Below are 14818 nucleotides of genomic sequence, written 5' to 3'. Positions count from 1 at the left end.
TCGGCGCGTTCAGTACAGAAGGTTAGCGCCGGCGCTGGAGGCAGAGGAAGACGCTCGCCTCCCGAGTCGCATGCTTTAAACGGAAAAAAAATCTGGAGAATCGGCGACACCTGCTGCCTAGTGTTAAGTAGGAGCTGCTGTAATATGTTGACACTGGAGCGATGGTTAAATGTCATCGGCTTTGCACACGTTTCCAACCCTGACTATAGCAAACGTTGGAGTGTGTGATTAAAACCTATTTACAATACGACTCGCTGGCTGCGTTTACATGGGCGGTATTCATTCAACTCGGATCGATCGTTCTGATCAGAGATTCCTACTTTATTGTTTACACTGACACTAAATAAAATGATCTGATAGGATATATATATGTTTACACTTGCCAAAATATTAATCAGATTTATTTTTTTTTGACATGCACAAAATAGATTAGAGCGTTGAATATACCTGAAATATATCAGTATATTTTAGTATACGAGTTTTCAACGTTCCCATGCCTACATGGATTCTGGCTTTGTTCATATTTTCAAAGACTCCTTTGAACAAACCTGATGTTTACTCCATGTGGGACAAACATGCACGGAAAGAGATTAAAAAGATTAAATCGGATCTGGTTAGATGGTTATTAGCAGCTGATATTTTCCTATTGTACATACTATCAAAGGTTTAAACCACACTTCTCCACCGGATTAAAAAGTCCCTCTGATCAGGCCGGTCTGTTCTAGTGACGTCCATGTAAGTGTAGCTGCCGTGAAGTTTGGAGAATTAAAAGGACGTTAATGACGTTTTTTAAACTGCTCATCCAATCACACGATTACTTAATACACTAACATTTGTACCTCCATGTCTGTTAATCCACTAAAGGACTGATGATTAGCTTTCTAACTGAGCAGCAGTGTGAATATGTAAAAAAAAAAAAAAAAAGTAAACCTAAATTCAATCTGCTGGAAAGCGTTTTTAATCCTTTATATGCTTCTGACTTTCACGCTAAGCTAGGCTAGGCTAGGCTAAGCTAGGCTAGGCTAGGCTAACCCAGACCTCTGTACTGAACCCAAACACGCGACGTCAGTCATCTCATCTTACAGCACTAAAACAACAAATAAGAAAATCTCTTGGAAGGTTCCTTTAACGAGATGCTGCCACAGAGTGTTTTTTTGCGCGGGCTGAGCACTAAATCTGTGTGTGTGTGTTTGATGGGTGTGTGTATGTGTGTGTGCGTGTGTGTGTGTGTGTTCGCTCGCTCGCAGCGCTGACAGCTTACCCACACCCGATTTCTCCACCGTTCGTCTGCATCTGTAGATAAGATGTACATGTGCATTACAAACTAGTACAATTCAGTGCATGGGACTTATGTACAGACAGCATTTGTATGAATAAACATGCACACTACCTATTTATATAAATGCATATAAATGTAAGATACCTGTGTAAAAGTAGCAGGTATACTGAAGATTGTTCACTGTCCAAACACTTTTGACTTGCATTGTACTTACCGGTGTACATAGAAGCACTAACTTTGAGACTGTGTTAGAGTAATAATAATAATAATGATTATTTTGTCACGTGAGTTCAGACAATTTGTACTAGATGCAGACCAATAGATACTATCATTATTATTACTACTACTGCAGTTGGAATATTTATGTTGTATGCTAATTTTTAAAGTGTAATTGCCAATTTTGACCACTAGGTGGGGAATAAGCGCAATGTTACTGTGATAGAGCTATAAAAAAAAAAAAAAATTATTAATGTTTTTAAGGAGGACAAAAGGACTACCTTTCCCAGCATTCCTGTCGAGGTCTCAGGGTAGGAGTCTCCAGTTCTGGGCAGGGCTGCGTTCTACTCTTTACTTTTTATTTTGAGCCAGTATTAAAACGTGGAGCGCCCACAGTCGAGCTTAGTCACACGCGTATTTTCCGGATCTTTCACTACAATTTTCGTGCCATGTTTTTATCAGTTTTAATTTTATATTTTTTTTCGCACCCGTTTCTGTGCAATGGACTTTTTTTTATTATTTTTTTTTTTCCCCAAATACACTGTAACCCTGCAAAACACGGAGCCCAAAAAAGTTTTCAATATTAGATTTACGGAAGGAAATTTGTGAAATAATTAAGGACATTTTAAAAAAATTTTGCCAAAATATTCTTTTAATAAGTTTTAATAGGAAACGCTAAATCATCTTTTTATTTTGCCGCCATATTAATGACACTTCAACAACAGCATCAGTATATATTACACAATACATTATAAAATATTTTTTAAAAAATATGGAAATTGGAAAATATGTCTCATTAAATGGAAAGCCAAAAGACCAAAAAAAAAAAAAAAATGTCAAATTAGTTGATTTGAACTCATGTCACACCCTTTTTTTTTTTTTGGTATTTTACACAACTTTGTACATATAATTATTTGTTTCAGTTATAATTTAATATTGGCACCTTTGGGACTCCATAGAAACCCCACTCTGTCTGTTTTCCAAGTGAACACCTCATGGTTTGATTTTTGCACAGTCCGAATGGGTAGAATAATCATCTTCAGCTGACCTCCGGGCGATCGGATGCTGTCCTTAGTTGTCATGTCTACCTCATTTGCACTGATAGTAAAAGAATGTTTGGTGGATTTTAAAGAGAAAACATTTCTTGGCTTTTTTTTTTTTTCTTTCTTTCTTTTTCGTTTCTCAGTTTTGTGCAAATGTTGACAAGAGATGGTGAATGAGAGTAGGAGAGGACAAACTGACGCCGTGTTCAGAGCGGAAGCTGTAAAATGGAGCTTTTCCTTTTTTGGGACACATCACTGCAGGACATGCTGGACTTTAAAGACGCTGAGTGGAAAACGAGTCGGATAGAAGAAGCTGTGCTGGGTTCTGTTGTTGTCGGAAGTGTTTGGATGAACTGTGCTTCTCATCTTCCTGAGGAAAAAAAAATATGTTAAAAGCGTGAGATTTCATTTTGCCAATGTTATTGTTTCTTTTTGTTTTGTTTTGTTTTTTTTAAATCCTGAGCATTCCTGAAGTGTTTTCTTTTTGCCAATTAAAACTGCACTGGGGAAGTTTATGTCGCCTCCAACAAGCGAGGAGTCCTATCACGTTTGGGTATATGTCACACTTAGTTTCTTTTTTTCCTGAAACACACTTCGGTTTGTGTTTGTGAGCAGTTTACTGACTTTTTTTTATTTTGTCAAAGTGTCAGAATTCGAGGAACATCTTGTGCAATTTGTATTTTTGCCGTCTTTGCAAATTTTTGAATATAGCGGAGAAAAAAAAGCCTCTTAAAGGTGACATCTTGTTATTTAGAGCTGAAACAAGTCATCAATTATTATTATTAATAACAGAATTATTTTTTACTTCTTTACAGTAAAAACATTTAGATTTTCTCTGTTTTATTTCATAAGAACAGAGTCTCTATCCAGGGTTTTCACAATAAGGGTTTATCATTTAATTTCAGCATTTTAGACTATTTTCAGAAGTCACTTTCATGATTTTTCTGTTTTTATTTTATCCTGTCATTGTCATAAAACGGTAGACTCCAGGAGATTTACTTTTTGCAGACAAAAGAAGCAACTATTTGATGAAATGATCTGCAGATTAATCATAGAACGAGAACAATCAGCGGTTTTGCAGCCCCACATTCATCTGCCGATTGTTTTGACCTTTCAGTAATTAACTTTGACGTCTAGAGAAATTACCCTCAATGTTTCTATAAAGAAAAAGAAAAAAACTCAAAAGATATTCAGTTTAAAATTAAACAACTAAAAGGAAAAGACACCTTGATTTTCATGAATTGACCAGTTGTTTCAGTTCTAGTGTACTCTGCTCTGTGGTGCGTTCAGGGACAGTCTGGCATCCCCAAAACTGATGCAGTTCAGTGTTTAAAAGATGGCAAACAATGAAATGTCCCAAAATATAAAGCTGTTCTTCTGTCAGATAGTTGGTTTGGTTTCTGTTTGGGTCCAAACGTTTCCTGGTGCAGTTTTAAATGTTTCTGTTGGACAAACTCATTCAGTGTTAACTGCCTCAACCTTGTAAAGGCTGGAAACACTCCCCTGGGAAAAAAAAAATAAAAATGCCCCGAACGTTGTGTTGTTTGTGGCCAGCCGGTGAAAAACTGACAGGAGCAGCTGTGAGGAGGAAGAGGAGGACGATTACGGAGGAAGAGGAGGAGGATACTGCTGTAGTGAGAGTCGGTGTTTGCGTGGAGAGCGGGGTGGACGTGTGTCTGTCGGAGGCCGAGTTGAAAAATGTTCAGGTTCAGTGCAAAGTGTTTGGAGGAGAAACGAGTTGTACAGAAACGTAACAAAATAATTTTGGAGAAATAAAAGAACAAAAACAGACGTGTTGGTTTGTTTTCATTGCTTGGGGAGATTTATTTCTTTTTTTTAAATGTGGTGTTTGAATAAGAAAATGCATGTTTGAAATATATTCCTGACTAAAATGATGGCTTTGTTCTTAGAACATTTGACTGGGAAATAAAAAATAATATATTCATTTTTTAGCTACTGTATAGCTTAGCTAATGTTAGACAGTTTACATCCTTAAAGGAAGATTTAACCTTTTAATCACATTACAGCAGAGTGAAAATGATGTTTCAGGCACTGCAATTTAAGAACAAAACAAGACACGTTTCCCCTTTATTATTATGATATTAGTGTAAAAATATATGTTTTATTTAAACTCCTAACGTCGACAGTTGAGTCGACCGTTGGCGCTTTTATTCTGAAAACAGAGAAGCACCGGAAGTACAGCTCTTGTTGTTTCCGCCGCTGAGAGGAAGAAGTCATCCTTCAACCAAATCTGACTACCGCCTGCTGAGTTTTCCTCTCAAATACCCCCGGTATTAAATTCAGGAAGACGAACCCCTTCGACCAGCAAGTCGCCGCAAACTTCCGAGATGACGGAGGAAAATATTTTCTTCTTCGTTCCTAATTTGATCGGTGAGTTTTTCACCGTCTCCGCCAAGACGTAGTTAGCTTAGCCGTTAGCTAACGTCACTGTAGACACTGCTGCTGAGAGACGCTCACGCCAAAGCCCATTCAAAAAGTGTCAAAAATAGTAAATCAAGCGATCACGCGTTTTTTTATTAGTTTTATATCAAGTTAATCCCGTTTTATTACCTTTAACCGTGGAAGAGATGTTCGACCAAATGGTTAGAGAGCGAAAACAGCAAGTTACATCAAACTGAATTGGATTGTTTTGTTGCTTTTTACTTTAATTGTGAAATATGTGACACTTCCGGCTCTTGAAACCTCAAACTGAAAATGGCAACATCAGAAATCTCTGATTGTGTTGATGTTGTTGCTCAAAACCTAATTCTATGACGAGGGCTTATTAATCTTATTTAATCAAGCATTTTTTGGCGCAACTGAATCTCTGAAATGCAGGAGTAGAATAGATAAAAAATATTTAATGATATTCATTCATTTCTTTGGACTGTGGGAACATTTAAACTGTGTTTCATTTATTTCCAGTGCTGGGAGGAACAAGAACAAAAGAAGAGTGTCATATTTTGATCAAACAGTTTAACCGCTGTCAAAATGATCCCGTGTTCCTGCAGGTTACGCCCGTGTGGTGTTGGCCCTGCTGTCCTTCTACCTGATGCCCTGCTGTCCGTGGCCGGCCGTCTTCTGCTACCTGCTCAGCGCTCTGCTTGACGCTTTTGACGGCCATGCTGCACGAGCCCTCAATCAGTGTACGTATCTGCAGCCGTATCTCTTTCCGACATCACGTAGGTTTGAAGCCACAAGGTCCTAGCCTGCGTAGCCAGACTCTGGTTACACATCATTTGGATTTCACTATGGATTTCCAATTTTTTGCTGTAAACATATTAAGCTCCACTGCACTTAGATTACCTTTTCTTTCTGTGTATCAATAATGAAAACCTGCAGTAGGACGTGCTATCCCCTCCAGATTCTAACTTTCCGTGCCCTCCCATGTTTTCTCTCAGCCACCAAGTTTGGAGCCATGATGGACATGCTGACCGACCGCTGCGCCACCATGTGTCTGCTGGTCAACCTGTCGTTAATCTACCCCTCCTACACCTTCCTCTTCCAGCTCAGCATGTGTCTGGACATCGCCAGCCACTGGCTGCACCTGCACAGGTGACTCATCTGCTTCATGCGCTCTCCGTGCAGCGCCAGCTCCCACATCCTCAGGATCCCCTCCCCGCTGCTCTCCGCGTGAGCGTCATGTGGACGAGGCGGGGCTGATTTTCCGCTCTGTGGTGCTGATGGGAAATGAGAGTGTTAGATAATGTTTTCTGAATAATCCACAGCTTTATATAAGAAATAATGAAATCAGGCCTAATGGACCAGAACAGAGTTTTACTTTCCTAATGTGAATCGATGATAATCAGTCCTGTGTAGTTTTATTGATCAGTGTTATTCTTAACAGCTTGTTGGAATAAATAGGATAGATTTCATCTCTGTCAGTTTCCATCACGCCTTCGCAAATTTTATTTAATGCTCTTTAAATTCTTGATAAAGAAAATGTAAAGAAATAAATTTACAATCCTGATGATGTTTCAGCAGAAAGGGAGGATCGTTTTCTTATCTAATGTTCTTTGTATGTCTTTGTTTCCATCTTCGTCCTCCTCAGTTCTACAATAAAGGGATCGACGAGCCACAAAACCATCGACCTCTCCGGCAACCCCGTCCTCCGAATCTACTACACATCAAAGGTCAGACTGTTGGCCCGGGATTAAATCTGTGTTGATTTGATTAAAAGAAAAAAAAAAAAAAAACGGAAAAGAGAGTGAATCTGTTTCGTCTCCTGCAGCCGGTGCTGTTTGTGATGTGCGCTGGGAACGAGCTCTTCTTCTGTCTGCTCTACCTCCTCCATCACATCGAGGAACCCGCATGTAAGACTCTTGTTGCCAGTTATATTTTGGCTCATGGTTTTCCCTCGGTGTCCTCCAAAACAAATGCTGAATGGCTGGATGGTTTGTGGTGACGTAGAAAGCTAACGCGTGTCGCTGTCTCTCTTGCGCAGCCTGGCTCTACTGGCTGCAGGGGCTCTGCTGCGCCATCTGCCTGCTGAAGTCCGGCATCAGCCTCGTGCACCTCATCACCGCCTCGCAGAACATGGCCGCGATGGACGCCGCCGAGCGGGAGAAGGCCGCGAAGGGGCAGTGAGAGGGCGAGAAGGGGGGGGAGCGGCGAGAGCGACGAATCCGGTTTTATTCACTCTTACTTTCTAAAAGGTGACGGTATACCGCTGGTGTGTGATGTGTGTGACGTGAAACCCACTCCAGAAAATGTATGACCAAATATCACAAGATAATTCCAGAATGAAAACGTTTAAAAGACAGATTGAGTTTAAATTTTATGGGTTTTTTTTCTGTGCTCTCGTTTAATTTGCCAGTACATGGTCGCAATATAAATTATTACCATAGGAATCACAAAATATATAGCGTGACTAACTTATAATGCACGTTTGAGTGCTTTATTTATCTACACATTCTCGATCAGACCTGAGTCGTAACATAAACCTGTGAAGCCTGAAGTCTACTCTCTTATTTTCTCTTCTAGAGTTGATTCTGTTTTGCAGCCTCCATTTGGTTCATAATCCGCATGATCCGATGCTACTAAAAGACAATCAGCCTGACATGAATAAAAGTCGTGTTGAAACGAGGCAGAATATCTGTAAATCAAAAGAAACGGTGTCAAAAATCTCTTATAACGGCAGATATTAAATCATTTGTGGTTTTAATGTGAGGATTCGGAACGGTTATAAACCTATAATCTGGATTCATGTTGGCTGCCTGTGTGCAGGACAGTCGGTTCATCATTACAGACGAATAACTTTTGAGAAATCAATACGTTCAGGTGTAAATATTTGGTCATGTCCTTGTCTAACATTAAGTTCAACATTTTTGTGTTTTCAACGGTTGGTCAAAAATAAGGCACATCTAAAACTCTGACCAACTTTTTTTTTTTACAACGAAAATAATAGTTATTTAAACATTTTAGATGCATTTTAAAACATCTGGATTTCACTCCTGATGTCCGTCTTCAAACCAATGATAATGTTAAATATTAAAGAATAAGTAATGTTTATTTCACCAAAAACTTTTAGAGATTTGAGGGAAATCGTTGCACAGCGCGGCCCATTTCTGTGCTCTCTTTCACTCAGATCTAAGCTTTTAAAGTTGCAGGAAGCCTTTAGTTTTGGCACAACTCAGAAAGATGCATTAACGTTAAATACTGCAGCTGAAACGAGGCAGAATGAGCCTTAAACGGTCGTCGTCGTCGCTTTGATAAGCTTCATAAGCTGCTGCTTCTCTTTCCGCATCCAGACAAACATCTGGAGAACATGGCAGCCACATGTGTTTATCCTGTCAGGTGGCGCCACACGTAAAACCTTCCTCGTTGTTTTATTTAGTTGTTTTTTTTTTTTAATTGACATCCCTGATATTGACGACCAAACAAACCAAACTGAAGTTCATTCAGTTGATGAAAGCGAAGCCGTCTGCGCTGAAGTATTCCTCTCGCCACATCCGAGCCATTTGTTTCTTGTTTTTATAGTTTCTTTCTTTCTTTCTACGGGACGCCGACGTGTTGGCACATACTTGAGGTTTCTGATGTTCTTTACTCGTGGTAGAAGAGGTGCATTGTTTTGTTTGTTTGTTTTTGTGTAGAAGGTTACGCAGGTCACACGTATACCTCACATGTGGAGCTCCCAAGTATTATGGTTTGTGCTGCTGATTACTGTAAAGCCATGTGTGTGCTGAAATCTGAACGTTGTTTTTGATGGAACTCACTTCCTAGAATGTATTATTAGAGAGTAAATATATATATCAAAGCCAATTCTAATGTTTAGGAAAATTGTAGTAATTTAAATATTTGGTGGTTATTATTATTATTTTGTTTGATTGGTTTGAACTTACTGTAAAAGCAGCTACAAAATAAACATGATTAAAATGAGCAAATGGATGTTTGTTTTGATTTTAATTTATTTTTTTTTAGAAAAATTTTATAAGTTTGCACATTTATTACTAGCATATTATACTTTTGAATACAGGTACCTGAGGGGACAAACATACAAAAATGCAAGCAGCAACAAAGCAGATGTCGTTGTGTCTTTCAGTATGAGGGGTTACACTTCTGCTCTATGCTTGAGAACAAGGGGGCTACTTTCGTTTTCAGTCTTGACTAAACAAAAGTATCATAAAATTTTGTTAATAATAAACATGTTCGACAATTAAATGCATCTTTAATATAAATTTTTGCCAGCCGAATTTATCAGTGCCTCTTATTAAAAAACGACAAATCGTTATTATTCGCATTAACTTCCCTAAAGAACGAGCCGACGTATAATTTGCGATTTTTTGAATGGGTTTTGGCGCGCCGCTCTGCCTGGCCCATTCAAGAATGGACGTCATGTGCACCGAGGTTAGATCCAGCTGTTGCACTTGCGCGCATCGTTACCTTTAAGATGCTCGCAGGATAAAGCCTTGTTTTAGCTAAACCCGACACCATTTTAGCTAACAGTTTGACGGACGCGGTCCGGATCTCTGGCCGGTGAGATTTTCCGTTTACCGGCAGCGGTGGATTTTTTTTCTTTAAAGCGTAGCGGGGTGGGGGGGGGGGCGGATTAACGACCGAGCTGGTTCTATAAATGTCGGATTTCATTATTTGTCGGCCTATTGAGAAGAGGCGGCGGCGGCGGGGGCGAGAGGGACGGCGCGGCACGAGACGAGCCGAGACGGGGTCCGCGAGGAGGGTGCATACACAAAATACTTTCCCTTTAAAGCAGCGGAGAGGGACAGAGGGGGAGAAGAAGAGATAAAAAAAGAAAAGGAAGAAAGACAGAGAGGGAGGGAGGGCGAGAGGGAGAGAGGGAGAGAGAGAGCGAGAGAGAGAAAGGGCGAGAGAGGGGAGCGAATTTGAAAAAAAGAGAAAGATGTCATCCTGTCGATTGAAACGCCGAGGCGGAGCCACGGACCGCGGCCGAGCAGGAGCGCTCTAGTTAGGGGACGAGCTCTACGCAACGCCGAGGCTTGGATCCCGACGCCGCGGCCTTTTTTTTTTCGGAGCTATCGCAAATAAACGAGTCCTGAACCGCTGCTATGATTGTGACCGCTCATCTTCTGTATCAAAATAATCTCTATTTTGCATGCAATTCACCAAATTTTATTACAGTAGACATAAGCAGATTATATTAAAAGAAAATGCACCATTAAAGAAAGCATGACAACAACCATTCTGTCGCATTTACCAAATTGCCAGTGCCTGTTTATTGCCAACAGATGATTAACTCATAACTCAGCGTAACCACTAATAAGTGTTGGTCGATTTTAGCTAGACATCGTCCGGCGTCACCACATTTTTTTTATTTTTTTTATCTCCATGAATTAAGCCGAGCAGGTAGAGCTGCGATACAGGCCGCAGATTGTGTTTTCATAGCAGCACTCGGAGCTTTTTTTTTCTGGGCTCCGTGGCCCTCCTCCCTCCCCGCTTCGGTCCCGGGCCGCTTCTGTTTTTGTCAGGATGGATACCTCCTGGAGCAATTTCCTATTTCAGGTGAGTGTTAATTGAGGCTTGCAGCTGCTTTGAGGATGGGGTTGTGTTGAGGTGGGGTGAGGTGGGGTGGAGGGGAGGGGGGGAGAGAAAGCAGGGGTGGGTGGGGGTGTTTGACATTTGTGTGTGGGGTAATGGAGGGAGGAGGAGGGTGGGGGGGGGGGTCACAGAGGGGTCAGGGTGAAGTTGTTAGCTGCAGGACAGGTGAGCACAGACTTCGGCCTCATCTGCTGCTGCATGCATCTGTAAGGTAGAGTTTAAATATCTAGATCCACCTTCGATTATTTATCATTTAACCCTTAAATTCAACTTTAATGTGTTTATTAATAATATGACCAGTGTCTGAGTAACGTCTGTGATGTGATAACGTGTCACTGAATGTCCATAGGAACCTGTTTTGGAGCAACTCCTCGAGATAAATGATTTAAAAACAAAGCAGAAAGATCAGCTGTTAATGATGGTCCCATCTAATCCAGCTGTCAATAAATCTCTCACCGAAGGCTGGAGGTGTTGTCTCAGCATGTCCCAAAGATATCCGCCGTAATTTTCACATCAGAGAAGTTGAAACCAGAAAACGATTGACGTTTTTTGTTTAAATAAATCGACTAATCAATTAGCTGTAGTTGAAAGTAGCTTTAATGTAGTCAAATTAAAGTGCTAAATGAATTAATTAATAACTTAATCTTGGTTTGTAGCACACAGACTGATCAGTCAGTGACTCTGATGTAACAGCAACAAACTGGGACTGGAGGTGTCCATCATACCGTTTAATGTCACGTACATCCAGCTGGATTAAATCTTCTACAATTACATATTTAATTGTAGTTATATGTCAAGATCTGAGCTGGTGAACTCCAGAAACATCCCAAAGAAATTCCATTTATAGTGATTTATATTAAAAATAAATAAAAAGTGTCATGTTCTTACATTTCAGAAGCTGAAACTTTAGTGATTTTTTTTTCTCAAAAGTAACTACAGCAGTAACTTAACTATAAGCTCCAGCACTGATCCAAACTTGAAAACAACTTTTACCTTATGTAACATAAACCAATTTTTAAATAATGTATGTTTATTTATATCTGCATAACTCTGCCCCAATTGAGATAAAAAAAAATAGCAGTTAATATTCAAGTTTTGTTGTCAGATAAATGTAGTCTGACGTAGTACGACCTTTGAGTAACTGGTATCTAGTATTGACACAGATGTTGACTTCTGCAGACGCCGTCGACCCAGAGTCAACCTGAGACGCCTCTCCAGGCCGAGCTGTTGCCTGACCTGACCGGCTCGTCTCAGAGTCCTCCGGCGGAGCACATCGTGACGCCGCCGTCCACCGTCGACACCGCCGCCCTGAGCGAGGAGCCCCTACCTGGTGAGGAGGGGAGGGTTCTGTTTCACTGCAGGGTCAAATGTATATAAATATATAAAAAAAAAAGACTCGTGTCTGTCAGAGAAGACGTTCAGGTGTTGATGTAGAATCTTGTAAAACATCAGCCCACCTTTCTCAGTCTGAAAGGTGGGCTGATGTTTTACAAGAATCAGTCTTGTAAAAAATATATTTTTATTTATTATGATTTCACAAATATCAAAAGTAAAAGCACAACATGCAGTTTTCCTCTGAAGGTCTGTGGACTGAATGTGCTATATTCTCTTACAGGTATTTGAAATTAATAATTCAAAAAAGTGACAAAACAAAATCTTTATTCACAATTTTTAGTATTTTTCTTTTTTTTAAGCTTTTAAGCTTTGACCCACTTTGTCCTCCATAAACTTTACCAAACTGGACATTGATTTGTGACAAAATTAAACACAATTTAAAACTTAAACGCTGCGACTCTCTTCCGTCTCCGACAGTCAAACCACTTCCCAAACCGAGTCGGCCGGCCCACATCTGCGCCACCTGCAACAAGGAGTTCAAGAACAGCTACAACCTGCGGCGGCACCAGTCGGTGCACACGGGCATCAAGATGAAGGACCGGGCGGCCCGGGAGAAGGAGGACGGAGGGAAAGGAGGACGGGTGGAGAAGCAGACGGTGCCTCTCTCCCTCCTCCAGCTCACCCTGCCCCCGCAGCCCCAGCCGCCCCCTCCTCCCGCCGTCGCCCAGGATACCCTTCCCCAGCCCGGTCAGCACGCCAACCAGGAGACCCAGCCGGTCTCTGTGTCCATCGCCCCGGCAACTGTAACCCTGGCTGCACCTCCTCAACCCATCCAGACAGCTGTTGTTGTCGTGGGATCTATGGAGCAGGTGGGTTCACTGGGTTAAAAAAGACAGACAGTGCATTGAGGCCAGGATTAAAGAACAAATCAGTGTTGTTGTTGTTTTCTACCAAAGACATCAGCATGTGGTGTCGGGAAATACCAGCAGGCGTCCTCTTGTCATTCATTATCAACAGGTCCCCCGCTGTGGTTTTCCTCACTACGAAAATGTAGAAGATTTTTCTGTCTTGACTGTTTTTTTTTTGTGTTTATTTTATGAAACCTTCTCACTGAGGCCAATAAAATACAGTAATTTCTCTAATTCTGCCCCACAGAATCCCAATCCCAATCCCATTCCCAACACCAACCAGGTGAGGAAGAACCACGCCTGCGAAGCTTGTGGAAAGGCCTTCAGAGACGTCTACCACCTCAACCGACACCGACTGTCCCACTCGGACGAGAAGCCGTACTCCTGTCCCATCTGCCAGCAGCGCTTCAAGAGGAAAGACCGAATGAGTTACCACGTGCGTTCACACCAAGGCGGCGTGGAGAAACCCTACGTCTGTCCACACTGCGCCAAGGCCTTTTCTCGGTATAAGCTCCGTTGACACATCTAGTAACGCTGTCTGCTTCTGTTTCACATCCGTTTCCTGGACGTCTTTAACTCGATCATCAGTTGTTGAGTCGTTGTCGTTATTGTCCAGTGCCTCCAAAAACATTCGTGCTGCCTTCACTGACCATAGTACGATAGAAAAACACATTCTCAGACTTTTTACCGATAGTGTTGGCTCATACCTGTTTTATTTCGGTGCTTATATTTTCAGACCAGACCACCTCAACAGTCACGTCCGACAGGTGCACTCCACAGAGAGACCGTTCAAGTGCACGGTAACGTCCCCATCTGTTTGTTTACTCATGATTATCATGATGATGAACTAGATGCAGTTCTGATGGAAAGTCGAGGCACCGTATTAGTGTAAGCTACGTATTCTCCTGACTGTCATTCATGGATACAATATTGCCGCTGTTTTTTTACTCCTGTGATTTCATTTGGATTTAAATCAGGTTGCGCTAAAAATTTCCTGAACACCCATCTTCTTGTTTTTTTGTGTTTTTTCCCCCACAGACGTGCACGTCAGCGTTCGCCACGCGGGACCGCCTCCGTGCCCATCTGATCCGTCACGAGGAGAAGGTGCCGTGTCACATCTGCGGGAAGCTGCTGTCGGCCGCCTACATCACCGACCACATGAGGGTCCACAACCAGTCGCAGCACCACGCCTGCCACCTCTGCAACCGCAGTAAGACTGAAGCTAAATCATGAGATTCATGGTCGAGTAGACATTGCCGCAACGCAAGCAAGAGTTTGTTTGTTTAAGGGGAAGTCTGGTGTTATTGCCTGTTTTTATTGTTGTCACCTGAGGCCATGTGTTGTGTGCGCGTAGCTCAACCCAGTAAATATGATTCCTCTGTTCCTCCTAGCTCCATTGTTGTGTATAAAAAACACATCACCTCCTGTTGGTTTAAAAGCTCACAGGAGAACCACACCTGAAATAATCATCTGCTGAATGTAGTCTGCAAAGAATACATGCATTTCCTATTAAAGTACAATTTGATGAACTACAGAATCCAGCTCCTTAAACAAAGGAATTTACCGTTTTTATAAAAAGATCAACAGGTCTTCAGTTTGAGTTTTTATTGCTGAGAGAATCTAGTGTGTTTCTGTTTAGCTGTTCCTGCTCCGATCACTTCCTGAGCGTCTGTCTGTGTTTTTCCAGGCTTCACCACCCTCACATACCTGCGCGTCCACGCCCAGAAGCACCACGGCCAGGAGTGGAAGGAGAGCGGCGGGGCACGGGGGGGTTTCGGTGGGACTGGGGCCGGCGGGGTGCTGCTCTGCCAGCTGTGCGGGGTGCAGTGCAAGACGGCCACGCAGCTCCAGGGTCACATGGGCACCCACGCCAACCAGGGTGACCCTGGCCCCGACCCGACGAGCGCAGGGCCCGTCGGCACCACCAGCGTGGCTGTCACAGTGTCCAGCGCGAGCACAGTGGGACTGCTGGTAACTGACTGCTCCAGTATCGCCCCGCAGCCCCACAGCTAGCACGCTGCGAG

The 14818-nt window shown here is 42.1% G+C and overlaps 2 protein-coding genes across 2 annotated transcripts; both read left to right on the top strand.

Annotated features, from left to right (window-relative positions):
* The first annotated feature begins 4770 nt into the window (after nucleotides 1–4770).
* cdipt (CDP-diacylglycerol--inositol 3-phosphatidyltransferase (phosphatidylinositol synthase)) lies at nucleotides 4771–8896 on the top strand. Its single transcript, XM_084569879.1, has 6 exons — nucleotides 4771–4929; nucleotides 5550–5684; nucleotides 5940–6093; nucleotides 6590–6671; nucleotides 6770–6851; nucleotides 6983–8896. The coding sequence occupies exons 1-6, from the start codon at nucleotides 4887–4889 to the stop codon at nucleotides 7123–7125; spliced, it is 639 nt and encodes a 212-aa protein (XP_084426005.1). The 5' UTR covers nucleotides 4771–4886; the 3' UTR covers nucleotides 7126–8896.
* Nucleotides 8897–9706: 810 nt separating this feature from the next.
* Nucleotides 9707–14813, top strand: maza (MYC-associated zinc finger protein a (purine-binding transcription factor)). The gene is made up of 7 exons (XM_084571437.1): nucleotides 9707–10515; nucleotides 11731–11881; nucleotides 12364–12755; nucleotides 13042–13298; nucleotides 13531–13594; nucleotides 13833–14004; nucleotides 14482–14813. Exons 1-7 carry the CDS (start codon nucleotides 10483–10485, stop codon nucleotides 14805–14807), a joined length of 1395 nt encoding a protein of 464 aa, XP_084427563.1. The 5' UTR covers nucleotides 9707–10482; the 3' UTR covers nucleotides 14808–14813.
* The last annotated feature ends 5 nt before the right edge of the window (nucleotides 14814–14818 follow it).

The sequence above is a fragment of the Chelon labrosus genome, assembly GCF_963514085.1.
Source record: "Chelon labrosus genome assembly, chromosome: 21".
Lineage (NCBI taxonomy): Eukaryota > Metazoa > Chordata > Actinopteri > Mugiliformes > Mugilidae > Chelon > Chelon labrosus.
Note: the sequence above shows the minus strand (reverse complement) of the source record. Positions and strands in the feature narration are given on the sequence as shown.